Source organism: Somniosus microcephalus, chromosome 17, assembly GCF_052327205.1.
Source record: "Somniosus microcephalus isolate GS21.2 chromosome 17, FLI_Smic_1.0, whole genome shotgun sequence".
NCBI lineage: Eukaryota > Metazoa > Chordata > Chondrichthyes > Squaliformes > Somniosidae > Somniosus > Somniosus microcephalus.
Genome location: NC_141003.1, coordinates 14,692,446 through 14,718,135, shown reverse-complemented (window position 1 = coordinate 14,718,135; position 25,690 = coordinate 14,692,446). Strand labels below are relative to the sequence as shown.

At 46.7% G+C, this 25,690-nt stretch overlaps 1 protein-coding gene across 2 annotated transcripts in view; it reads right to left on the bottom strand.

Moving 5' to 3' along the window:
* The window catches only part of plekhg7 (pleckstrin homology domain containing, family G (with RhoGef domain) member 7), a 286,193-nt gene that overhangs the window by 5,094 nt on the left and 255,409 nt on the right, over positions 1-25,690 (bottom strand). The window contains exons 9-15 of one of the 2 annotated variants that reach the window (XR_015081504.1): positions 25,245-25,328; positions 19,174-19,284; positions 17,692-17,866; positions 15,651-15,766; positions 13,522-13,621; positions 7,357-7,450; positions 2,206-2,285 (exon numbers count right to left, since the gene is read on the bottom strand). Coding sequence is in view for 1 of the 2 variants with exons in the window: in XM_086009957.1 (XP_085866083.1) it covers positions 2,206-2,285; positions 7,357-7,450; positions 15,651-15,766; positions 17,692-17,866; positions 19,174-19,284; positions 25,245-25,328 (660 nt within the window). In the remaining variant the exon portion in view is untranslated. Of the gene's footprint in view, positions 1-2,205; positions 2,286-7,356; positions 7,451-13,521; positions 13,622-15,650; positions 15,767-17,691; positions 17,867-19,173; positions 19,285-25,244; positions 25,329-25,690 lie in introns of those variants that run through there. The other variant, XM_086009957.1, reaches the window with a different exon arrangement.

Here is a 25,690-nt window from a genome sequence, read left to right as displayed (position 1 = left end):
TAAATAAATAAGTACAAATATTTATCTTTAATTGAGACGTACTTATGTAGAAATACATAAAAGTTACAACATGGAATCAGGCCATTCGGCCCAACCAGCCCGTGTCAGTGTTTACCCTCCACGCGAGCAAATAATTCTAATCCCATTTACCCGCCCTGTTCCCATATCCTTTTCTTTCATCCACCTCTCCAGTCTAATCCTGAATGTTGACATAGTTTCTGCCTCAGCCACTAACCCGGGAAATGAATTCCACAGCCTCACAACTCTCCGTGTGACGGAGAGTCTCCTGCCCTCTGTTCTAAATCTTTTTACATTTATCCGTGGCCCTTCGTTCTTGACCCCTCAGCTATTGAAAAATTGTTGTTTCAATGTCTTGTAATTATTTATACTTTTCTGATATCTGGTGCATTAGCTTGTCCTTGTTCTCACTACTTTCACTTCTAAGACTTGTTCAAAAGGCCACAAAATGATTCAATGTATCGGGGCTGAGTAATTTGATAGAAATATATGAGTAACTTGGGACATGACATGGGGTGAGTGTAGCGTGACTTGGGTGGAGCATGTGACTTTGGTTTCCAAAGCTCTCCACCACTGGGGTTTTCCTCATGTCATGTCTGGGTCTGTTGTAGACTCACTGACTGAAAAGTAATTGCTGTGGTTAGTCAACAGCTCCATGGTTTTACGAAGGGGAAGTCGTGTTTGACAAATTTGCTCGAATTCTTTGAGGACGTAACAAACAGGGTGGATAAAGGGGAACCAGTGGATGTGGTGTATTTGGACTTCCAAAAGGCATTTGACAAGGTTCCACACAAAAGATTACTGCACAAGATAAAAAAATCACAGGATGGGGGCAATGTACTGGCATGGGTGGAGGATTGGCTATCTAACAGAAAACAGAGAGTTGGGATAAATGGTGCATTCTCTGGTTGGCAATCAGTAACTAGTGGTGTTCTGCAGGGGTCGGTGCTGGGACCCCAACTCTTTACAATCTATATTAACGATTTGGAGGAAGGGACCGAGTGCAACGTATCCAAGTTTGCCGATGATACAAAGATAGGAGGGAAAGCAGTGAGTGAGGAGGACATAAAAAACCTGCAAAAGGACATAGACAGGCTAAGTGAGTGGGCAAAAATTTGGCAGATGGAATATAATGTTGGAAAGTGTGAGGTTATGCACTTTGGCAGAAAAAATCAAAGAGCAAGTTATTATCTAAATGGAGAGAAACTGCAAAGTGTTACAGTACAAAGGGATCTGGGGGTCCTGGTGCATGAAACACAGAAGGTTAGTATGCAGGTACAGCAGGTGATCAGGAAGGCCAATGGAATCTTGGCTTTTATTGCAAGGGGGATGGAGTATAAAAACAGGGAAGTCTTGCTGCAGTTATACAGGTTACTGGTGAGGCCACACCTGGAATACTGCGTACGGTTTTGGTTTCCATATTTAAGAAAAGATATACTTGCTCTCGAGGTAGTTCAGAGAAGGTTCACTCGGTTGATTCCGGAGATGAGGGGGTTGACTTATGGGGAAAGGTTGAGTAGGTTGGGCCTCTACTCATTGGAATTCAGAAGAATGAGAGGTGATCTTATCGAAACATATAAAATTGTGAGGGGGCTTGATCGGGTGGATGCAGTGAGGATGTTTCCACTGATGGGTGAGACTAGAACTAGGGGGCATAATCTTAGAATAAGGGGCTGCCCTTTCAAAACTGAGATGAGGAGAAACTTCTTCACTCAGAGGGTGGTAAATCTGTGGAATTTGCTACCTCAGAGAGCTGTGGAAGCTGCGACATTAAATAAATTTAAAACGGAGATAGACAGTTTCCTAGCTGATAAGGGAATAAGGGGTTACGGGGAGAGGGCAGGGAAGTGGACGTGAGTCTAAGTTCGGATCAGCCATGATCCTATTGAATGGCGGAGCAGGCCCGAGGGGCCGTATGGCCTACTCCTGCTCCTACTTCTTATGTTCTTATGTTCATTATTGTTGTATCATGGAGCGACTACCAGGATGGTAGAAGACGAGCTAGGTGGACCTTGGTCTTTTTACGTCAAGTGAGTCCTCTGTTCCTTTGGATGGTCAGCGGCCAGAGCTGTCCCTCACAATTAGAAGCGGGTAATACATTTGGATTGCCATCAGAACTGGTTTAATGATTTCAGGAACTCGTAATCTGTCACTGATGTTTTCTTTTATATGGAAATAATTTATTACCTTTTTAGCGTTTTTAATCTTTGTGATTAAAAGTAAATCATCAAAAAGAAACAAATGTACATCCAGGAATTTCGTAGTCTCTGTAAGAAAAGTACAATTAGAAACATTTTAGTTTCAAGTATTTGACACTAATGTAATTACATTACATGCCTCCGCAAGATCCTGCAAATCCATTGGCAGGATAGGCGCACCAATGTCAGTGTTCTCGCTCAGGCCAACATCCCCAGCATCGAAGCTTTGACCACGCTCGATCTGCTCCGATGGACGAGTCACATTGTCCGCATGCCTGATACGAGACTCCCTAAACAAGCGCTCTACTCGGAGCTCTGACACGGCAAGAGAGCCCCAGGTGGGCAGAGGAAACGCTTCAAGGACACCCTCAAAGCCTCCTTGAAAAAGTGTAACATCCCCACTGACACCCGGGAATCCCCAGCCCAAGACCGCACAAAGTGGAGGAGAAGCATCCGGGAAGGCGCCGAATACCTCGAGTCTCTTCGCCGGGAGCAAGCAGAAGCCAAGCGCAGGCAGCGCAAGGAGCGCACGTCAACCCAAGCACCCCACCCACCCGCCCCTTCAACCACCGTCTGCCCCACCTGTGACAGAGACTGTAGGTCCCGCATTGGACTCATCAGTCACCCGAGAACTCATTTTTAATGTGGAAGCAAATCATCCTCGGTTCCGAGGAACTGCCTAAGAAGAAGAATTACATTTCCAATCTGGAATAAGTAACACTTGTCATGAATCTTATCATTCATGGAGAAATGACTCATGAAATAACACTGGGCGGCCAGCTGGTGGCGCCGTCCAAGGAGTATAAATACTCGGGCGTGGGCCCAGCTTGCTCAGGATGTTTCTGTAACCAGGAACTAGTGATGTAACTAGAATCTCCTGGTTGTGAAACAGTTGATTAAAGCCTTGTTTTATACTCAAACCAAGCGCTCAGTAATCTTTTTACATCAATTTAATCAACTGTGTATCGGCTCCACGCTCTGAGTGGTTTCAGGAACAGACGGCTACGACTCAAATTGTAGAAGGGAACTCGGACAAAGTAATCGATCCATCATGGAGAAACTACTCAGAGCCGCCCGTCTCGACCTGGACCCGAATTCACCTACAACTGCTAAGGTATGGAAACACTGGTATTGTACCTTCAGCAACTTCCTCAGGGTGTGTGGTGAGAATGTTCCTAATAAGTTAGAGATACTTGCCAATTATGTATCCCCTCATGTGTTTGACTATATCGAAGACTGTATAGACTATGACGCCGCTATCCAAATACTACAGCAACTATATGTTAAGGCCCCAAATGAAATTTTTGCTTGGCATCTACTGGCCACAACTCGACCACCCGGGGAATCACTTGACGAATTCCTTCAGAAACTTTGCGGGCTCAGCAAGGATTGTAATCTTAAAGCTGTCACAGCTGAGCAGTACCAGGAGGAGTTAATTTGCGATTCCTTTATTAATGGGATTGCGTCTCCCTTCAAACGTCAGCGTCTGTTGGAGAATAAAACCCTCAAGTTACAGGCTGCCTATGACCAGGCATGTGCTCTGAACTTAGCAAAGAGGAATGCAGATACCTATCTTTCACCACATGCACGGGCTGCTGCTATCACTTTTAGTGACTCCTTCGATAGGCCTCGGGTGGAAGCCCTCACTGATGATGACTCCAACCTGGCTGATGACAACCCTACCCTAGAAGCCTTCATTGATGACGACCCTGCCCTAGCGGCATCTTGGCAATCTGGAAGGAAGTGTTTCTTCTCTGGTGGTGCATTCCACTATAGGAAATTTTGTCCTGCTCGTAACGCAGTCTGCAATCATTCCCGTAATGCAGTCTGCAATCATTGCAGTAAGAAAGGTCAGTTTTCTAAGGTATGCCAGTCGAGAGCCCCTGTTAGTTTTGCAGCTACTATCTATAAAACTGCTCCTCCCCCAAGAACCACTACTAAGGTTACAGCTGTCAAGGGTAAAACTGCTCCTCCTCCCATCACAGCTGTTTTTCCCCAAAGTCTGTCCCATGCAGCCACAAAGGTTTCGTAAAATGGACACATTTTGAGTGCACTAATCGGCTCATGCAGCTCTGACAGCTTCATTAGTGAGTGGGCTGTCAGTAAGTTAAAACTGCGTATTTACCCCTCGGACAGGGAAATTGCAATGGTTCTGACGACACTGACCACCAACTCTTCCAGCTTTTGTCTTGTCGACCTTATTCTCAATGGCCACACTTATTTCTCCACCCGGCTCGGGGTGCTCAAAAACCTATGCAGTGATGTGCTCCTGGGACAGGATTTCCAGAAACAACACAAAAGACTCACTTTCGAGTTTGGAGGGTCAAAGCCTATTTCCAAAGTATCGTTTTGTGCGCTTTCGGCGGCTTCGCTCGACGAGCCCTCCTTGTTTGCCAATCTTTCCCCCCGATGTAAGACCATAGTCAATAAATCACGACGTTTCAGCCAAGATGATCGATCATTTATCGAGGCAGAAATCTCTCGCCTTCTAGCTGACAGTATCATTGAGCCATGTTCATCTTCCTGGCGGGCTCAAGTCGTTGTCGTTAAAAATCCTCTGAAGCAACACAAGAAACATCTTTGCATCGATTACTCGCAAACTATTAACCAGTATACTGACCTGGATGCCTACCCACTACCACGCATCGATGACATGGTCAATAACCTTGCCAACCACAAGGTATTTTCAACTTTTGATTTAAAGAGCACATACCATCAAGTACCGTTAAAGGACTCTGACAAAAAGTATACGGCCTTTGAGGCCAATGGTCGGCTTTATCAGTTTTGTTGCCTTCCATTTGGGGTCACCAATGGGGTGGCCGTCTTTCAACGGGCAATGGATAGCCTAGTCAAACAGGAGAACTTAACGGACACTTTTCCATATCTGGTCGCAACTTAACCTTAAATGAGTCCAAATCTGTGAAATCAGTACCATCAGTCAACATCCTTGGCTACTGGGTGGGCAACGGTGTCATCAAACCGGATCCGGAGCGACTTCATCCGCTTCAGGAGCTCCCTCCCCCTACGAATCTCGGCTCTCTTCGTCGGGCACTCGGCATGTTTGCCTATTATGCGAAGTGGATACCCCACTTCTCCGACAAGATCCAGCCCCTGCTTCACGCGAAGTAATTTCCGTTGGAGGCAACGGCTATTTCAGCTTTCAACCTCCTCAAGTGACAACTGGAAAAAGCCACACTTCGTTCCATCGATGAAAATCTTCCTTTCGTGGTCGAGTGCGATGCATCGGAGGTGGCGATCTCGGCTACCTTGAATCAAGGTGGTCGACCCGTTGCATTTCTGTCCAGAACTTTGCAGGGTAGCGAGCTCCATTATCCTCCTTTCGAGAAGGAGGCTACGGCCACCATCGAAGTGGTACATAAATGGAGTCATTTTCTCGCTCGTCGCCATTTCATGCTTATAACCGATCAGCGCTCCGTGGCCTTTATGCTAGATAACCGGAAACGCACTAAGATCAAGAATAACAAAATACAACTCTGGAGGATGGAATTGGCCGCCTTTGGATACACCATACATTATCGACCCAGCAAAGAGAATGTGGCCCCGGATACCCTCACGCGTGCATTCTGCTCTTCTATGTCAACTCCGACTCTGGCGGATCTTCATACTGACTTATGCCATCCTGGCCTTACCCGTATGTTGCACTTTGTGTGATCTAAAAATCTCCCATTTTCTACGGAAGATGTGAAAAGAACTTGCTCCTCCTATAGAATTTGTGCGAATTAAAACCGCAATTCTTCCGTCCATCGGATTGCTCGCTCATACACACTATGCAGCCTATGCAGTGACTCAGCATTGACTTTAAAGGGCAATTGCCTTCCTCAACGCGAAACACCTACTTACTTACTATGGTGGATGAATATTCATGCTTTCCCTTTGCTTTCCCCTGTCCCAATATGCTTACTTCCACAATGATCAAATGCCTCGATCAAGTCTTTTCCCTTTGCGGTACAGCCAATTTCATCTACTCTGATCGGGGTCCCTCCTTCATGTCAAGCGAACTCAAAAGTTATCTTTCCCAACGGGGAATCGCCACAAGTAAAATGATACCGTATCATCCCATCGGTAACGGACAGGTTGAGAGATATAACGCTATCATTTGGAACGCTGTTCGTCTTGCACTGAGGTCACGCAACCTACCAGACCAGCAGTGGGAAACTGTGCTCCCTGACGTGTTGCATCCCATCAGGTCTCTTCTTTCTACGTCCACCAATGGCACTCCTCATGAGCGATTCTTCAGGTTCCAGCGTCGCTCCACTCATGGGACGTCGCTACCGTCATGGTTGGCAGCTCCCGGCCCGGCGCTGCTCCGAAGATTCGTCCGATCTTCCAAAAACAATCCCCACGTCGACGAGGTGGAATTAACAGACGTTAATCCCACATACGCGCACATGCGGTACCCTGATGGCCGGGAGTCCACCGTTTCACTCCGAGATCTGGCTCCCTGTCCAACCGGTCCCACGGGCCCAACTGATAGAGACACCCATAGTAATGATGCCGACACTCTGCGCTCCTTTGAAGATGACGCCCTACCCGGGACATCAAGGGATCTGCCAGCTACTCCACCGAATCAACTCGGGGAGCAGAGCGCTCCCCACGGGATGGCCACCCGAAGCCAGGATGCCAGTCAATCCCCGGCTACCAAGCAAGATGAAGCCAGCTCTGCGCCTGTGGGGACGTGCACCCGGAGTCACGATCTCCCCCGTCTCCCTCAGGTCGATCAAGGCGACATGGGCCCTGTTGATCTACCAGTACGGACCAAGCAACCCAGGGTCTGAGGAGACGTGCCTTGCAGCCATAAAAGATCTAAAAGACTGCGGCTATTCGTGGTCCGCCTAGTCCACTAGAAGGAAGTCGTCGGACTTCCAAATCTTTCAGGCAGGAAGAATGTCATGAATCTTATCATTCATGGAGAAATGACTCATGAAATAACACTGTGCGGCCAGCTGGTGGCGCCATCCAAGGAGTATAAATACTCGGGCGTGGGCCCAGCTTGCTCAGGACGTTTTTGTAACCAGGAACTAGTGATGTAACTAGAATCTCCTGGTTGTGAAACAGTTGATTAAAGTCTTGTTTTATACTCAAACCAAGGGCTCAGTAGTCATTTTACATCAACACTTACCTGCGAGACTCAATCTTCCTTCATGTAAAAGGTGTCTGTTCGCAGGCGAGAGGAGTCCATCTGCAGTGTTATCTTTGAGCAGATATCGAAGACTCTGGTGAGGATTGGGAAATGAAGTGAGAATGACAAAATCAGACCATTATTTAAGATCTTAGACCTTCCGTAAAATTGAAAGATTTTACTCCGAGGACACTGCAATTATAACTGGGGCCAATACAAATACCCACTTGGCACGATCCACATTCTCTCATAGTGTCCAACTCATTAACCCTGGTGCCAGTTTCAGCGTGAACTCCTGTGGCGAGCAAAGCATCTGCCACTGTGTTTGTCTGTCTGGGAGGGGATGATGAAAGAGTAGACAGGAAGTTCTGCTTCAAGCACTTCCTACACAAGGGGTAAGCCAATCCATAGTTTACTTTTTGTACACAAGGGGGGTAGACTTTGACTTTGTGCGATGGCGTGAAGTGGGTGATAGAGAATTGGCAGCCCGTTTCACATCTTTCCCCATTTTTATTTCCAAAGAAGAATTTCCATTGACTTCATCAATGGAAATAAAAATCTACCCCATTCTTTCTCCAGTGCCAGTTCCAATCCATTGTTTCCATTCATATGAATTATCCATCATGTGTTAAAATGGTGTCTGTGCAAACATCTTCCAACCTAGCTTTCAAGTTACTATGCTAGTTCTCTTTCACTTTGTCAATTTTCTTGTCTTGTCTTGACTTCTTGGAGACGTTGGCTATGAAGGGTTAACACCAATTAGATTGTTTCCACTGGTCAAAGAGGCAATGGCTAGAGGGCACAAACTGAAGATAATCACAGAAAGAATTAAAGGGGAGGTGAGAAGAAATTGCCTTTACACAGGGGGAGGTTCGCGTGCGGAATTCTCTGCTGTTAACTGTTGTTGATGTGGAGTCCATAAAGTCTTTTAAAAAGGCATTAGATAGTTAAAGAGGAGTATTGAAGAGTATGTGGGAAGCGAACAGGACGGTGGAATTAGACCCGACACCTCATGAGGAAAAGCATTGGTGCGGAGTTGCTGGGCGAATGGCCCATGTCTGCTGGAATATTCTGTGGGCGCGAGTCACCTTCTGCTGTTTCACCTAACTTTATTCATGTGTGAGCGTGGGCAGTGAACCTCAGCAAGCTATTTGAACATGAGCAATCAAGCTGAACCCTATGTTCACCACACACACTTCTAGTAGACTTCACTAGAAGATGACCCTGGAGGATTGTTTCCCACCCCCCGGCCCCCCTGCTCAATCCAGGCCAGTTGTACTCTTGCTGCTGCTCACTACTGAGGCCAACCAATCCAGCATGGACCAGGGAATGAACCTGGGCTGACAACATTTAGATAGTGTCTTTAATGTGGCAAAAGGACCCAAAGTGCTTCACGGAGGCGCAATCAAAATATGGACACCAAGTCAAAGTTGTAGATATTAGAAGGGGTGACCAAAAGCTTGGTCAAAGAGGTGGTTCTTAAGGAGGGTCTTAAAGGAAAAGTGGAGGGATTTAGGGAGGGAATTCCAAAGCATGGGACCTAGGCAGCCGAAGGCACGGGCACCAATGGTGAGTCGAAGGAAAGGAAGGACCAACAGTGTGTGTATAGCTCAGCTATTTGCTCACAGTCAACTGTGCTAATCCACTGTATGTATAATATACTAATATAGAAGCTGACGTAAGAAAACTACTAGGCACTTGGTCTAAGCATTAAACAAAGCTTTAACCAACTGTTTTTCAACATGGAGATCTAGTTGTGTCCTTCACTAGTTCCTGTTAAAGAATGTCCTGAGCAAGCTGGGCCCGTGCCCGAGTATTTATACTCTCCCGGGACAGCGCCACCAGCAGGCCGCCCAGTATTATTTCATAAGTCATTTCCACATGAATTAAAAGATTCATGTCACAAGCTATATGAATCTCTGCCCAGAAAGAGCTAATAGTAACTGAATATTTAGTGCAGTGTGACGCCCCTTTAAAAGTATTTATGTCTGTCTGCAGTTCTTGTGGAAGGAAGTGGAAATGACATATCCGTGATCAACTTACTGTCTTCCCACCTCAAGGGAGCTTTATTCTTAGTGCAAGTGGAATGTTTTGGTTTTCACCATGTAAGTTTGCATATATGTTAAATCTCAGTTCGGTATTTTGCATGGTGCTTTATTATAGAACAATTAGCTCAATACCTATCTGCCGCAAAACGAAAAATAAAAAATACATTTTTTGCCTTAAACTGCGTCAATGACTGTCTCCGTGGGAAGGAACAGTAAGGCCGGCTGATTTTCAGAACTCCAGTGAGCCGAGGGCACTTTCCACCAGTGATGTTTATCGGGCAAACGTACAACTCGACGGCAAGTGCCATTCAACCAATACTTTGTTATAATTGAGGTTCCACTGCCATTGAGATACATTATGGATCTCCTTCCAATGCAGCTTTTAGACCTTGTGCACCTGGGCAATTAAATCAGCTTTTTTGCTGTCGTATTAGTGCAAATTGAAATGGAATAAAGAATGCATTTATATAACGCCTTTCACGACATCAGGGTGTCCATTGGCTGTAAAGACGGGGCCTCGGTTTAACGTCTCATCCAAAAGACGGCACCTCCGACAGTGCAGCGCTTCCTCAGCACTTCATTGGAGTGTCAGCCTGGATTTTTGTGCTCAAGTCTCTGGAGTGGGACTTGAACCCACAACCTTCTGACTCAGAGAGCCACGGCTGACATCCAAGTGCATTTCGGACAAATATAATTGCATCACAATTTTCTTAAGGATATGTAGCTAAGGAGCTGGGATACAAAGGGATGGAAGTTAAGCTACAGTTATACAAAGCTCTGGTTAAACCCCACCTGGAGCACTGCGTTCAGTTCTGGGCACCGCACCTCAGGAAGGATATACTGGCCTTGGAGGGGGGGTGGTGGTGGGGGGGTGGGGTGGTGGGTGGGGGGGTAGGGGGGTGGGGAGGGGGGGTGGGGGGGGTGGCGGGGGAGGGTGGGGGGTTGGGGGGGTGGGGAGGGGGGGTGGGGTGGTGTGGGGGGGGGGTGGGGTGGGGGGGGCACCACCCCAGATTCACCAGACTGACACCGGGGCTAAAAGGGTTAAATTACGAGGACAGGTTGCACAGACTGGGCTTGTATTCCCTCGAGTATAGAAGATTAAGGGGTGATCTAATTGAGGTGTTTAAGACGATCAATGGAGTTGATCGGGTAGAGCGAGAGGGAAACTATTTCCTCTGGCAGGAGAGGCCAGAACAATCAGAGCCAGGCCGTTCAGGGGTGATGTCAGGAAGCATTTCTTCACACAAAGGGTGGTGGAAATCTGGAACCCTCTCCCCCAAAAAGCTGTTGAGGCTGGGAGGGTCAATTGAAAATGTCAAAACTGCGATTGGTAGATTTTTGTTAGGCAAGGGTATTAAGGGTTACGGAACCAAGGTGATGGAATTACAGATCAGCCATCGTCTAATTGAATGGCGGAACAGGCTCGAAGGTTTGACTGGCCTACTCCAGTTCCTATGTTCTTTTTGCTGTTAATGTCCCAGTTGTGTCTCCTAACCATTAACAAGAGTTATGCAGTTATTTAAATGGTTTTGATTGATTTATTATTAAGGCTGGAATGCATTGTTTGCATTTGGAATATCACCAGAATAGTCCTGCTGGTTCTCATCCCACACACCATTTACAGTCATTTTATTTCATTCTCCCTTCATACCATCCTTGAGCTGAATGGGCAACTTGCTGCCAGGCCTCTTTTTTTTTTAGGGAAACGAGAAACCAGGAAAAACTCCCCTTCAGAGCTCCCCTCCATGCGAGAACCTTTATCTTCTGGCTAAAAGGTGGAAATTCCAGCACTATGGCCCAGTGGGTAGCGCTCTCGCCTCTGAGTCAGAAGGTCGTGGGTTCAAGTCCCACTCCTGAGGCTTGAGCACAAAATCCAGGCTGACACTCCAGTGCAGTGCTGAGGGAGTGCTGCACTGTCGGGGGTGCCGTCTTTCGGATGAGACGTTAAACCATCTGCTCTCTCAGGGGGATGTAAAAGAGCCCACGGCACTATTTCTAAGAAGAGCTGGGGAGTTATCCCCGGTGCCCCGGACAATATTCATCCCTCAATCAACATCACTAAAGCAGGTTATCTGGTCATTATCACATTGCTGCTTGTGGGAGCTTGCTGTGTGTGAATTGGCTGCCGCTTTTCCTACATTACAACAGTGAGTACACTTCAAAAGTGCGTCATTGGCTGTAAAGCGCTTTGGGACATCCTGAGGTCGTGAAAGGCGCTACGTAAGTGCAAGATCTTTCTTTCTTTTCTAAGGCGATGGCTCGCTCCCTGAAATAAGGTCAGCTGTTGCAAAAACAACACAGGAGGAAGCAGCAAAGCCATAGCAACAGGATATAGTCTCCCACACCTGTGTATTCCCACCAACCCACAAGTGCCTGCAGGGGAAGGACTTTCAACGCTAGTTATTTATCTCCATGTATCCCACGGGTTTCTTTTTAATCTAACAGCTAACTGCTAAGAATGAACCATTGCTCGAGGCCCCCAGCTGACTGACACTTGACAACACTCCCCAGTGATAAATTATTTGCTAACAAGGACAGCCTGACTTCCTTCCATTCATTAGACAAGAGGTGCCTGTTCCATAATACCGACGTGTCTCTCACGCATTGCTGATGCCTTTTTCTGGAGTCGTGCTGTTGCCCCTCCAGTGGGCAAGCACAATAAAGGAGAAACCCGGGCCACGAAACATAATCTGGAAACTGGAGAAGCTTCACTAGACCACCAGCTTTGTGAAGGGGCTTCAAGGGCTTTCCTGTGTTCAGACTGAGCATAACTCATCTGACAGGACAACAAATCTCCCAAAGTCATGGGGCTAAAACCACTCTTTTGGCCGTTCAGCTGAAAGGCCACTGACTTTATTTTGGAGATGAGAATCGTTGATATATTTGGGATAAAAACCCTTTCCTAAATCAATGCTGTCTCAACTAGGTATGCATGGGCACAGCTGTGGGACAATCACTTGAGAGATTGTCGTTGCCATGTCGACAAGTCAGAGTCTATGAAGCTGCTAGGAGTTAATAGGAACTTCTGTCAGTTCCAGTAACGAATATCACACCAGAACCCTCTTGAACCACTTCAGATACGCAGTCATTCTGGGTATTTATCCAGGAGAAAATGGCTTCAATTATCAGCCTATGCTCATAACAGGGGAGCTTGCTCATCTGCCATAACGGAGCAGAAAGCACTGGCGGCTATCGGAAGTGAGTGGATAATCAAGAGTCCCAAATCTCTTTCCAGCAGCGTTTTGTTTTAAACTGAAGGAGTTGACCAGGCTGAACTCACGCTGGTCATGAGGCATTTGCCCCAAACCGTATCCTACCCCTCCTCCCAAACTGAATTCCATAAAAATTCTGGCAGATAATCAAAGTTCCAATGTCTTGGCAAGTGAGTTTTAAACGATAGGAATTGTAATGGTGATGGAGTAATCCGTGGTAAATTTAATCATTACTTATGTCAGTGGCATTCCATTCTGTCTCTAAGACAATGCTATCCTCCCTAGTAAGCTGAGTGATTCACAATTTGCTTGGCAATAGGAATATAAAATCAATCAGGGTGATAAGCGTCAAGCAATGCCAATATTTGACCTGGTACCAACTAACATCTCCTTCAGTTCCTATCGCACAACAAGTGTTAAAAGGGTTCAAGTATTTGGGAGTCAATGTCACTCTGCCTCCAAGAACTCTGCGTTCCTCCAACTCTGGCCTCTCGCACATCCCCACCCCCTTCGCCCCACCATTGCCTTCAGCTGCCTAGGCCCCAAGCCCTGGAATTCCCTACGTAAACCTCTCCACCTCTCTCTCCTCCTTTAAGATGCTCCTTAAAACCTACATTACAACAGTGACTACACTCCAAAAGTACTTAATTGGCTGTAAAGCACTTTGAGACGTCTGGTGGTCGCGAAAGGCGCTATAGAAATGCAAGTCTTTCTTTTTTCTTGGGCCAAGCTTTTGGTCACCTGACGTAATGTCTCTTTCTTTGGCTGGCTGTCAAATTTGTGTGAAGCACCTTGGGACGCTTTACTACGTCAAAGTCACTATATAAATGCAAGTTGTTGTTGTTGTTGTACCAACTGGTCCTGTAATCTCTAAGTGTTATAAAGGAAGACATCTATATACTTACTGATGTTTGAGTCAGCACTTGTTAGTGTCTTTATGCTCAATCGCTCATTGGGGCTAGTCTTGGACAGACATTTTACATCAAACTCCCACTGAGGTGACACCTTGAACAAGGACAGTAGATTTGGGTAACGTTTTCAAGATCACATCAGGGAATCCCTCGACACAGAACATGCTCCCTGGTCATCTGCAATCATCTAATCTAAAACTTAAGGTAAGGAAAGACTGAGACACAGACACAGGTAAGTGTGCCGATATCTTCCTTTGTAACTTGAAGATTGACGTAAGAAAACTACTAGGCACTTGGTCTAAGCGTTAAACAAAGCTTTAATCAACTGTTTTACAACATGGAGGTCTAGTTGTGTCCTTCACTAGTTCCTGTTAAAAATGTCCTGCGCAAGCTGGGCCCGTGCCCGAGTATTTATACTCTCCCTGGACAGCGCCACCAGCAGGCCGCTCCGTTGATTCATGTCAAAGATCATGAATGAATTCAGTAGAATATGCGTCCCCTTTAAATGAAATACTTTTTTACAATTTTAGAACCTTCTCTTTCAGATGTGTTACCGCAGTTCCCATCAGCTGGCCTTGTCGCTATGGTTGAGAAACTGTACTATCTCGATGCTCTGTGTGTACCCAAAGGGTTAACAATGATCCCATTTCCAGGAATGTTTTACTGAACTTAATATATTCTTGCGCTACGCTACTAATTATGGAATCATAGAATTTTACAGCACAGAAGGAGGCCATTCGACCCACTGTGCCTGTACTGGCTCTCTGAAACCGCTATCCACTTAGTCCCACTCCCTGCCCATGCCCCATGGCCTTTTCACAGTGTTCTTTTTCAAATATTTATCAAATTCCCTTTTAAAAGTTATTATGGATTCTGCTTCCACCACTGTTTCTGGTCAGACATTCCATCCCCGAACAACCCTCTGTGTAAAAAAAAAATCTCCTACATTCTCTCTTTATTCCTTTGGTGATGACCTTAAATTTATGCCCTTTCGTTACTGATTCACCAACCTGCGAATATAGGTTTTCCCAATTTACCTCAGCAAAACTCCTCAGAATTCTGAACACCTCCATCACATCTCCTCTTCATTGGCTCTGTTCTAATTTTTAAAAAGCCCTAATTTCTCTAGGCTCTCCTCATAATTAAAGCCTCTCATCCCTGGCATCGTCCCGGTAATTCTCTTCGACACCCTCTACATGGCCTTGACATCCTTCCTAAAGTAAGGTGCCCAAAACTGGACACAATATTCTAACGGTGACCTAACCAATGACTTTGTACACTGTGCTCCTATTTATAAAACATAGCATTCTATTGACTTTTTTTTTGCAGCTTTATCAACTTGTCCTCCCACTTTTAAACATTTGTGTATCTGAGCCCCTAAGTCTCTCTGCTCCTCTACACCATTTAAAGTTTACCCATTTCGTATAAATTTCTCAACCCAGGATCTCTGGCTCCTGCTCCGTCACCTTTACTCCTTATGGGAACACACATCTGGACTGTGAAAGAGTGGACTCTTTCAACATTTCCCATTGCTTGCGCACTGTCTTATTTACCGCTGTATCTGGGCTAGTTCCTTTTCTATCTCACTGAAATTGACCAAGAAATCCAATAGGGAATTCAGAAGTAACCTCTTTACCCAGAGAGTGGTGAGAATGTGGAACTCGCTACCACAGGGAGTGGTTGAAGCGAATAGTATCGATGCATTTAAGGGGAGGCTAGACAAGCATATGAGGGAGGAGGGAATCGAGGGTTATGCTGATAGATTTAGATGAGGAAAGACAGGAGGAGGCGCGAGTGGAGTGTAAACGCCGGCATGGACTGGTTGGGCCGAATGGCCTGTTTCTGGGCTGTATATCCCATGTAATGTAATCCTATGTAAATTGGCTTTTTTTTCCAGCTAAGCATCTTTACCATTGGCTGCGGGATTTGGTGCGAGTTAGGACAGGGGCGGCAGAGTTTTGGATGAGCTCAAGGCTGTGGAGGGTGGGAGATGGGTGTAAACGTATAAACATATAAACTGCTCTAAAATCATCAAAACAAAGCATTTAAGGCACAAGGCCGAGATGATAGTTGGCGGGTACTGGATGCAGAGCTCCAACAAACAGTACGGAGAACAGACCCACCTCAGGTACAAAGGCTTTCTTATTTCTTTCCCAGATGGGAGGCCAAACAATAATCTCTTGGAGCTGCTGAAATTTCTGAAACCGTTCCAGCCACTTCACTTTCCCCTCAAGGTCACCTGACACACATGACGCAAAAATAAAATCTATTAACGGCAGGGATTTTCACATTGAAACAGTTTTGCAAGACCCAGAAAGTACTGGAGAGGCTGAATGTTTAGTTTGCCCAAAGTTTACTTATGAGGTCTGATTTTAAGTCCCGCCGGAGCAGATGGCAATCCCGAGGGGGAGGACTTGGAATGCCACCAGTCAGCTGATCGCCCACTTCGGGTGGAAAGAGGCAGCAGGCCGGTGGGGTGGGGGGGTGAAGATCGGGCGGCCCGGAGGTCTCTCGCCAGCGCCAAGGGGAGGCTGGCGGTAGCACCGTAAGTCCAGGGGGTGGTGGGGGGTGGTTGCGGTGTGTTGCGAGACTCTTGTGGCAGCAGAGGCCCGGACTTTCCTTGTGGGGTCCGCAGCAGCGCTCCTGCTCCTCCTGGCCCCGCACTAAGGAATTTCTTTTCGAACTTACCTTAGCAGGTAAAACTGTCGGGAGGGAACATGGGTTGCCAACCCTTCAGGATTGCTCTGGAGTCTCCGGGAACTGAAGATTAATCTCCAGGACACAGCCGCGAGCAAACACCCGGGAGAAAAATCACAGGGGCCATTAAACAAAGAATCATTTTCTTTCAACACTTTTTTTTATTAGTTACAAAAATGTTTGGCGTTGAGAAAGCAAAGGATGTTTGACTGACAGTCAAGAATCATCCATTCGGGAAATGAAGAGTTTGTTCACTTTCCAAGGGGCGTGGGAAGGCGGGGCACTGCAAGGATGGACGTGTTGGCCGACCAATGGCGGGAGAGCGGGGGCAGGGCAGTTGGCGGGAGGAGATCATGTGATGAAATCTCCAGGATTACATCCAGCCAGGGTTGGCAACCCAAGGCAGTCACCGGTTAAAACACCATCGGGGTCCCGTATGCACCATGGTACCCTGATTTTTATTTATTTACAAGGCCCCCGCCACAGTCTGGCAGGAGCCTCATTCGGTCACCCCCTCACCGCGCCCCCCCCCCAGCAACCCAAAAAAAACCAGCAACGTTAAAATGGGAAATTGGTGGGAAATGGAGCCTGTCCATTTTAACTGCACCCCCACTCCTTTCCTGCCAATCGGAGTGAGTTCAACATCATAAGAACATAGGAACTGTGAGACGAAAAGTGACCAAGGTCGCCTTCTACCATCCTGGTAGTCACATGAAACAATGATAATGGAGTTGATGGCCAATCAGAACAATCAACCTCTATCAATGAGTCTACAACAGACCCAGACACGAGGTGAGGAAAACCTCTGTGGTGGAGAGCTTTGGGAACCAGAGGTCCACAGTCGCCTGTTCCTCCCAAGCCTGCTACACTAACCTCATGTCATGTCTCAAATTACTGATATCCCAAACTGGTATTTTCTGAACAGAAATCTAATTTGGATTTGAATGAACCAACACTATCAGCTTCCATCGTCTCCCTAGGGAGCCTGTTCCACAGATTGTCCACTCGCTCACTGAAATAATGTTGCCGCAGATTAGATTTGAATTTACCCCCCCTTCAATCTCGGGCCATGTCCTCTGGGCCTACTGTTCTGGACAAGGTGTAATAGCTTGTCACAGTCTACTTTTCAGTTAACTGATGTCTCCTCTCTATTACAATGTTCAGTAACACAGAAGCTTTTAAAGAACCAAAAAGATTATGGATCTCCCTCTGTGGCAAAACTGGCAAGCACTGAGTGAAATAGCAACAGAAAATGCTGGAAAAACTCAGCGGGCCAGGCAACATCCGTGGAGAGAGAAACAGAGTTAACGTTTCAGGTCGAAGACCCTTCGTCAGAACTGAGAAAAAAGCAGGCAATGAAACCGATTAAAAAGCAAAGTACTGAGTGAGTCTGGCTCCACTCAGTTAGAAAAACACAGTCACGTCAATTTGAGATGAAACCCCCTGCAGTTAGGAGTGTGCACTCACAAATAGAATTGTCCACATGTTTGATGATCGCTTGGATCCTCTGTTGCTCTGCTGCATCGGTGCTTCTTTTCCAAATGCTCCTCAGGAGTAGCGGGTACCTCGTGAACCTCTGCAGGGGCGAGACCAGCAGGTCGGACAAGTGCAGTCGCTTGCACTGCTCATTCTGTTCACACCACTGTCCCATGCAAACAAAACAGAGGGAAGTGTCTGGAGGATCAGCATGGCATGACAAACAAGGCATGTAGAACAGCAAACAATAGGTTATGTGGGAGTGACTTTGTCACATGTAAAAGAAATATCAAGTCTTCATGACTTGTATCTCCTGCCCTTGGGTCTCGTTTCTGACACTAATTTTTTTAACATTCACAATTACAGACGGTACAATACATTATTTGCAGACTTGCCCATCTTTTGGTGGTTCTACAGGTTTTTACGCCGGGAGGATGTTTTATTATTCTACTTTTTTAAAATTCATTCTCAGGATGCTGGCAAGGCGGGCATTTATTGCTCAACACTAGCTGCCCTGAGGTTTGATACGATCGAGTGGGTTGCTACTCCAGTTCAGAGGGTAGTGAAGAATCCAACCACCTTGACTGTGAACAGTCAACCGGGTAAGGATGGCAGGTTTCCTTCCCTAAAGTGACATTAGTGAACCGGTTCAGGTTTTTATGACTTTCACGGTCGCTTTTACTGATCCCAGCATTTTTAAACTGAATTCAAAATTTCAAACTTTGATGGGGGGGGGATTTCCACTGGCAATCTCTGAATTCTTAGTCTTGGCCTCTGGATTACTAGTCCAGTAACAGAACCACTACACTACCGTACTCCCATCGGCAGTAGGTGGGATAAGGAGTATCTGTGTGTGTGTGTGTGTGTGTGAGTGACTGTGGCAAAGCTGAATTTATTGCCCTGAATACAGTGGGGTATAAATGCGTCTGAAGCAGTAGCGCGACACGGGCAAGAGCGAAGAGGCCGCCCGTTAAACTCCACGGCTGATATTCAGCCCCACTGACTTCAACAGAACTGAATATTAAGCGGGGCGTATAACAGGCGACAAATGCGATACCGCCCGTTCAGCCCCACCGCCCATGAAGAATTTCTACCCCTATGATTCCTGTTACGATTGAATGACTTGTCACTTCAGTGGATATTCAGAATCAACCAGTGTGGGACTGGAGTCATGTGCAGGCCCAGACCAGGTAAAGGTGGCAGGTTCCCTTCCCTGAAGGATATCAGTCAACCAGTTGGGTTTTTACGACAATCTGCCAAATTTCAAAGATCATTTCTCTTTTACCCTTGGTGCCAATCCACAAATTGCACATTTATTGGATTCACAATTTGTCGTGGTGAGATCTGAACTCACGGACCCTTGGGTTGCCAGTCCAGCACCAGAGCCTTTGCATTGCCATACTCTTTGTAAGAGTGTGCCTTTAATGTTCATACACAATGGGCAATATCAGAGAATCTGAATAGGTACCATACTTTAAGAAAGATTCCAAAGTCCTCCCTCATCTTCAGGTTATTGAGGTAGAGGTTAGCCGAGGAATAATTCAGGCAATACTTCTGGTGACTGCAGCACACACTGTCCTGAAACTGATGGGAAATATTTTTTGCATTAGAAAAATAATCCTTTCCATTGCAATAAAACAATAAATCTAAAAATATGAAAGCAGTGATCAAATCATAATGAAACAATACTACTGGTTCTCGGCACCAGGTTCTGAGACATCACTGAAGGGGAATGGACTATGTCTGTACTTTTGTTACCTGTCTCAGCATCAATACTCCCCGGTCAGGTATAGCACGTTAGGTTTGTAGGGCTGGAGGAGGTTACAGAGGTAGGAAGGGGTGAGGCTATGGAGGGATTTGAAAACAAGGATGAATAATATAACAAAATGACTCGTGCTTATGTCTGTTCCAGTGTAAGACTAGATTTTACAATACTGCACCAGGGTCAATTTTTCCAATTCCTAATGCAGCCATCCTTATTGTAGTGTATGTGCTTTAAGTCAGAACTACTTTTTACAGCTCCTGTATACTGTAGTACCGGCAGTAACCACACCGGTATATAAGCTGTGCGCATGCCTCTGTACTCCAGTCTAGAGATGACCCTCCTCCAGTAAAGACCTGTTGTTTGTTCATGTACAGCATCCGTGTAATTATTTATCCACTGAACCACGGATCTAACAGTGGCGACGAGTGTTGATGCGAATCTACCTGCAACATTAAAAAAAAAATAATAGTCGAGTCCAGGAACACGGGCGTCGACCACGAGCAACCGCCCAGCAGTCAGGCAGAGATCCAACTTCGCTGGGGAGGCTGTGGAGAGCCGGGCTTGGTTCCCCAGCCACAACGAGCAGTAAGAGACCGACGACAGGTCCAGAACAGGCCCTTCCCGAGCAGTGGCGGCTGGAGCCGACCGACGGCAGAGAGAGCCGGGCAGCGTCGACGGGGTAAGAAAGAGGGTGAAGAGAGCAGGGTGCAGCCGGGGATTGATCACCGAGCGGCGTCGAGGAAAAATACTGCAAACCGGAGAGAGAGAGGGTAAGAAACAGCCGGGTTCTAGACTGAGCGGCGTCGACAAATATCAAGAGAAGAACGCGCAGAGCACAGCCAGGGATCACGGGCTGATCAGGGTCTGCGGGGCGAAGCAAGGGGAGATGCCATTGAGCCGCGGAGAAGCAGGGAGAGCGCGGGAGGCACCATTGAGCCGCGGAGAAGAAGGAAGAGCGCGGGAGACACCATTTTGCGAAGTCGCAGCGGAGAAGACGGGCGAGCGTGGGAAGGAAGGAAAGCACGGGAGACGCCACTTTGTGCCAGCGGAGAAGAAGGGGAAGCGCGGGAGGCACCATTGGGGATAGTTAACGCACAACCAAGGATGCCGAAGAGTGGCAGTATCTCTACGTTCGACAATGAAGTCGAAGATTGGGCGACATATGTGAAACGTATTGAGGTGTACTGCAGGGCGAATGAAGTGCCAGATGCTAATAAAGCACTGGTTCTGTTAAATTCCATGGGTGTAAAAACTTATGGGTTACTGTGAAATCTAATAACCCCAGAGAAGCCGGTAAACAAGGATTTTGGAAGCATAGTAGAAATCCTACAGGACCACTTAAGCCCCACACCGCTGCTGATAGCAGAACGATTTAAGTTCCATAAAAGGAACCAACACAAAGACGAAAGCAATGCTGAGTACCTAACGGAGCTGCGCAAGCTATCGAAATACTGCCAGTTTGGAGCAGGACTAGCAGACACGTTAAGGGACAAGTTTGTGTGTGGGCTACAAAGTGAAGGAACCCAGAAACGGCTTCTATCAGAAAAGGACCTTACGCTGGACAAAGCTTTCAATATGGCAGTATCACACGAAGCAGCCGCAAGGGGCGCTGCAGAGATACAACGGAGACCGCAAGAATACGGCACCAACGAAACGACCTATGGAACAGGGAAGTGCTATCGCTGCGGCAGAACAACACATGACCAGAAAGATTGTTGGTTCAAGGACCAAGTGTGCAGACAGTGTGGGAAAGCAGGACACATAGCAAGAGTCTGCAGGTCTGGGAAGAAAACCAACAGTAAGAAATCTCCACAGGAGAAGTACAAAAAGGTACACCAGGTGATGGACAGTGGTTCAGACGAACAGAAAAGTGACACAGACTTTGGAAGCAAGGAGCTGGGTTGTCTGAAACTACATAATGTAACCAAAATAGAGGATCACCAGACTATCTGGGTTACACTCAAGATAGACGGAGTCCAAGTGGAAATGGAATTGGACACAGGGTCAGCTCTAACAGTCATAAATCAAAGAGACTACAAGCGGCTATTTTCACACATACCCTTGAAAGCTACAGAGATTGTCTTGAAGACGTATACGGGGCAAAAAGTCTACCCCAAAGGAAAAATAAGGGTGAAAGTGACATATAAAGGTCAGGAAATACCTAAAATGGATATATATGTATTGCCAAATGGAGGACCACCACTGCTAGGACGTGAGTGGATCCGGAAGATACATTTAGATTGGCATTCCATACAGGCACTGAAGGTGGAGGCCAAAAAGGATGACGACGTCACACCTGGACGACTGTCAAAAATGCTAACTGACGCAAAAGAAGTGTTCCAGGAGGGACTAGGAACACTAAAAGGAATAACAGCAACGATTAAAATAGAGGATAATGCAAGCCCAAAGTTTCTGAAGGCCAGACCAGTGCCTTATGCAATCAGACCAGCAGTTGAAGCAGAGCTGGAAGGGTTGGAACGTTCAGGAGTACTGTCCAAAGTGGACTGGAGCGAGTGGGCTACACCCATCGTTCCTGTAATGAAGAGGTCGTTGAGTAATACGCCTGGGGAACCAAAGAAGGTCCGCATCTGTAGGGATTTTAAGGTGACAGTGAACCCAGTCCTTCACACGGTGCAATATCCGCTTCCACGAATTGAGGATATTTTCGCCTCGCTATCTGGTGGTAAACACTTCACCAAAATTGATCTAGCCCAGGCGTACTTGCAAATGGAGGTAGAAGAAGCTTCGAAACATTACCTTACGATCAACACCCATAAAGGTCTCTATCAATACAACCGGCTGGTGTTTGGAGTAGCCTCGGCTCCTGCCTACGGTGGAGGAAGCACCAGCAGTGGACCCTATCGAGATATTTTATTCGTCGATAATTGAACGATTGCCAGTAACAAACGCGGATATAGAGAAGGAGACCCGCAATGATCCGACGCTGTCACAGGTATATGAATTGACGGTGAGGGGATGGCCAACACATGGCAACTCACTGTTGCCAGCATTCTCATCCAGAAGAGAACAGCTGTCAGTATGCCAGGGGACAGTGATGTGTGGATCCAGAGTGGTGATTCCACCCAAGTTAAGGGAGAGAGTGCTAAAGGAGCTACATGAAGGTCATCTGGGGGGAGTGAAAATGAAAAGCCTTGCTAGGGCTTATGTGTGGTGGCCGGGAATCGATCAACAAATCGAAGACCTAACTAAGAGCTGCTTTGGATGCCAGAAGGTCCAAAATGCACCACCACATGCCCCTCTACACCCATGGGAGTGGCCCTCCTCTCCATGGCAACGGGTGCACATTGATTTCGCTGGTCCATTCATGGACTCAATGTTCTTAATAGCAGTGGATGCTCATTCAAAGTGGCCTGAGGTGATAAAGATATCTTCAACCACTACAGAGAAAACGATTGCAGTCCTACGGACCATATTTGCCAGAAACGGTTTGCCAGAGCAGATCTGCTCTGATAATGGACCACAGTTTGTGTCCGACGAGTTCCAAAAATTCATGAAAAGGAATGGGGTAAGGCATTACACATCCGCCCCGTATCATCCAGCCACCAATGGATTGGCTGAGAGGTTCGTATAAACCTTTAAGAAGGCGATAAAGGCCATGTGCGACGAGGAAATTCCACTACAGCATAAGATGGACAATTTCTTATTAGCTTACCGAAACGCGACACATGCAGTTACCTACCAGACCCCGGCCATGATGTTCTTTAACTGAAGGTTGAGATCTCGTCTGGATTTGCTCAGACCAAATGTGTGAAGAAATGTTGAGGACAAACAATTCCAGCACATCAACGAGAAGCCGACAAGGAGCTTCAATGTAGGGCAACCAGTCTTGGCCCGTGACTATCGAACAGAGAAGTGGCAACCCGGAACGATATGTACAAGGCAGGGGCCATTAATGTACACAGTGGATGTCGGGGAGAACATTGTGAGACGCCACGTCGATCAGATCTTAGCGTCACAGGAAGGTGTCAACCCCATGTCTCGAATACCTGGGGATGAACCCGACATACCGGTAGCATCTACTTCAGACCCAGTAGCAGTGGAACCCGATGAACTACCCGATGAGAAGGGGTCAGAATCGCCTCTGCACCAAGAACAAGAACCTCCGGAAAGGTGCTATCCCGAAAGGGTCAGGAAGCCGCCCCAAAGACTGAATCTATAAATGGACCTTTGTTATTAAATGTGCATGTAAAAATGTAATTGTTATTTGAATATTAAGGGGGTATTATTAATCTAAAAAGGGAGGAATTGTAGAGTATGTGCTTTAAGTCAGAACTACTTTTTACAGCTCCTGTATACTGTAGTACCGGCAGTAACCACACCGGTATATAAGCTGTGCGCATGCCTCTGTACCCCAGTCTAGAGATGACCCTCCTCCAGTAAAGACCTGTTGTTTGTTTATGTACAGCATCCGTGTAATTATTTATCCACTGAACCATGGATCTAACACTTATGAACTCTCAGAACGAGACTGACTGTACAGTGATCTGACTCTCAGTGTATTTTGTACTGCTCTGGCAAACAGCCAGACACGATGGGCTGAATGTCCTTCTCCTCTGCTGTAGGCTTCTATGGTTTCAATAATTGCAACAATAAAGTCCAAATACATTTGTGTAGAACATTCACAGTTATATCCCACGGCTCTATTCAAAGAAGAGCAGGGGAGTTATCCCCAGTGTCCTGCCCAATATTTTTCTCTCAACCACCATCACTAAACAGGTTATCTGGTCATTATCTCATTGCTGTTTGTGGGAGCTTGCTGTGCTCAAATTGGTTGTCGCGTTACAAAAGTGACGACTGTTGAGATACCGCGGCAAACGTGGGAGTCGAGACAGAGCGATTGAAAACACAACTGCTTTATTCTGACCACATGGCAAACAGGAACTAGAAAAGCCCGCACATCCACTTAAATACTTCCCAGACAGGAAGTGCTCCCGGCAGCCTGTCCCTGCGGGAAACAAGTTGCTGGAGGAAAGGGCCCCCGGCTGGGGGCTTCTGCTTAGACTGTCTGTGCCGCCGTGAGCGGATTATGTCCAGTGGTGGCGTGTCGCCACACTACACTCCAAAAAGTACTTAATTGGCTGTGAAGCGCTTTGAGACGTCTGGAGGTTGTGAAAGGTGCTATATAAATGTAAGACTTTGATTTTTTTTGCTACACAAGGGATGGAACAACCCAGTATCTCAGCTCCCCTGATGGCTCCATTAGTAAATACAATGGGGGTCATTTTGACTTTGGCCGATAGCGTAAATCGGACTTCCACTGCGGTCAGTGGAAGTGGAAATCAGGAGAGATGTAAAATGGGCCACCGATTTGCCATCGCTCGCTTTACACCATCGCACAAAGCCACAATCTACCCCCCAATGTGTTGCTGCGCTATGAGCAGATCATCCCAGGTCTGATGCCCAATCTGTTCTCAGTTCGCTGATCTTAGCCAAGTGGCATTAAGGGTGCTACAATTGGCCTCGGCAGCCCGAGGAGTGAAAAACCAGCCAGGCCTCCTGCTGCTGATTGCTATGCAGTGACCTTTCATGGTGTAAGGACCTGGGAACTGTTTGGTAACAGTCTGAAGACCAAGTGCGTGAACTCCAGTGTTATATAGAACAGGGAGCGCTGGGTAAGAGGAAGCTAAAGGCCGTAACACAACAATTGCTCAAGATTCATTACTTCGGATTTCGGAGCTGGGTCGTTGTGTTACTTCCTCTTATTTATGTATCACTTGACATTAAAAGTCCTGCATGCAAAATATTTAGTAGCAAGTACCTTTGACAGAACAACAAGGAGAGACGATAGCTTCCAAGAGCTCTGAATTGCTTCCAGGAGACTGGTCAAGAAGTCCAAACTCACCTAATATGACCAAACAATGCACAGGATTATGTCTATTGAAGTGTAAGACACATAACACGTTGTACTGTAGATGCTCACAACACAACTTGTGCCCCATTCAAAACTTAAATCCCACTTAAACTATTTTTGTAGAGTGAATCATGAGCACCATTAAGCAATGGCGTCATAGCAACCTCTGTACTACAGGAAACTTTGCGCTATCCGGCACCGACGGGACTGAGCTGCTGCCGTCCCATCAAAACTGCCGGACAAACCAGCGCTAATGTTGAAACATACGGAGATTTTGAGCTCCGTATCTGGCTAGAAACCCTGTTGCTTAGCAACAGCTTCTAAACAGTCGGCCACACCTTGCAAGCGTCTCT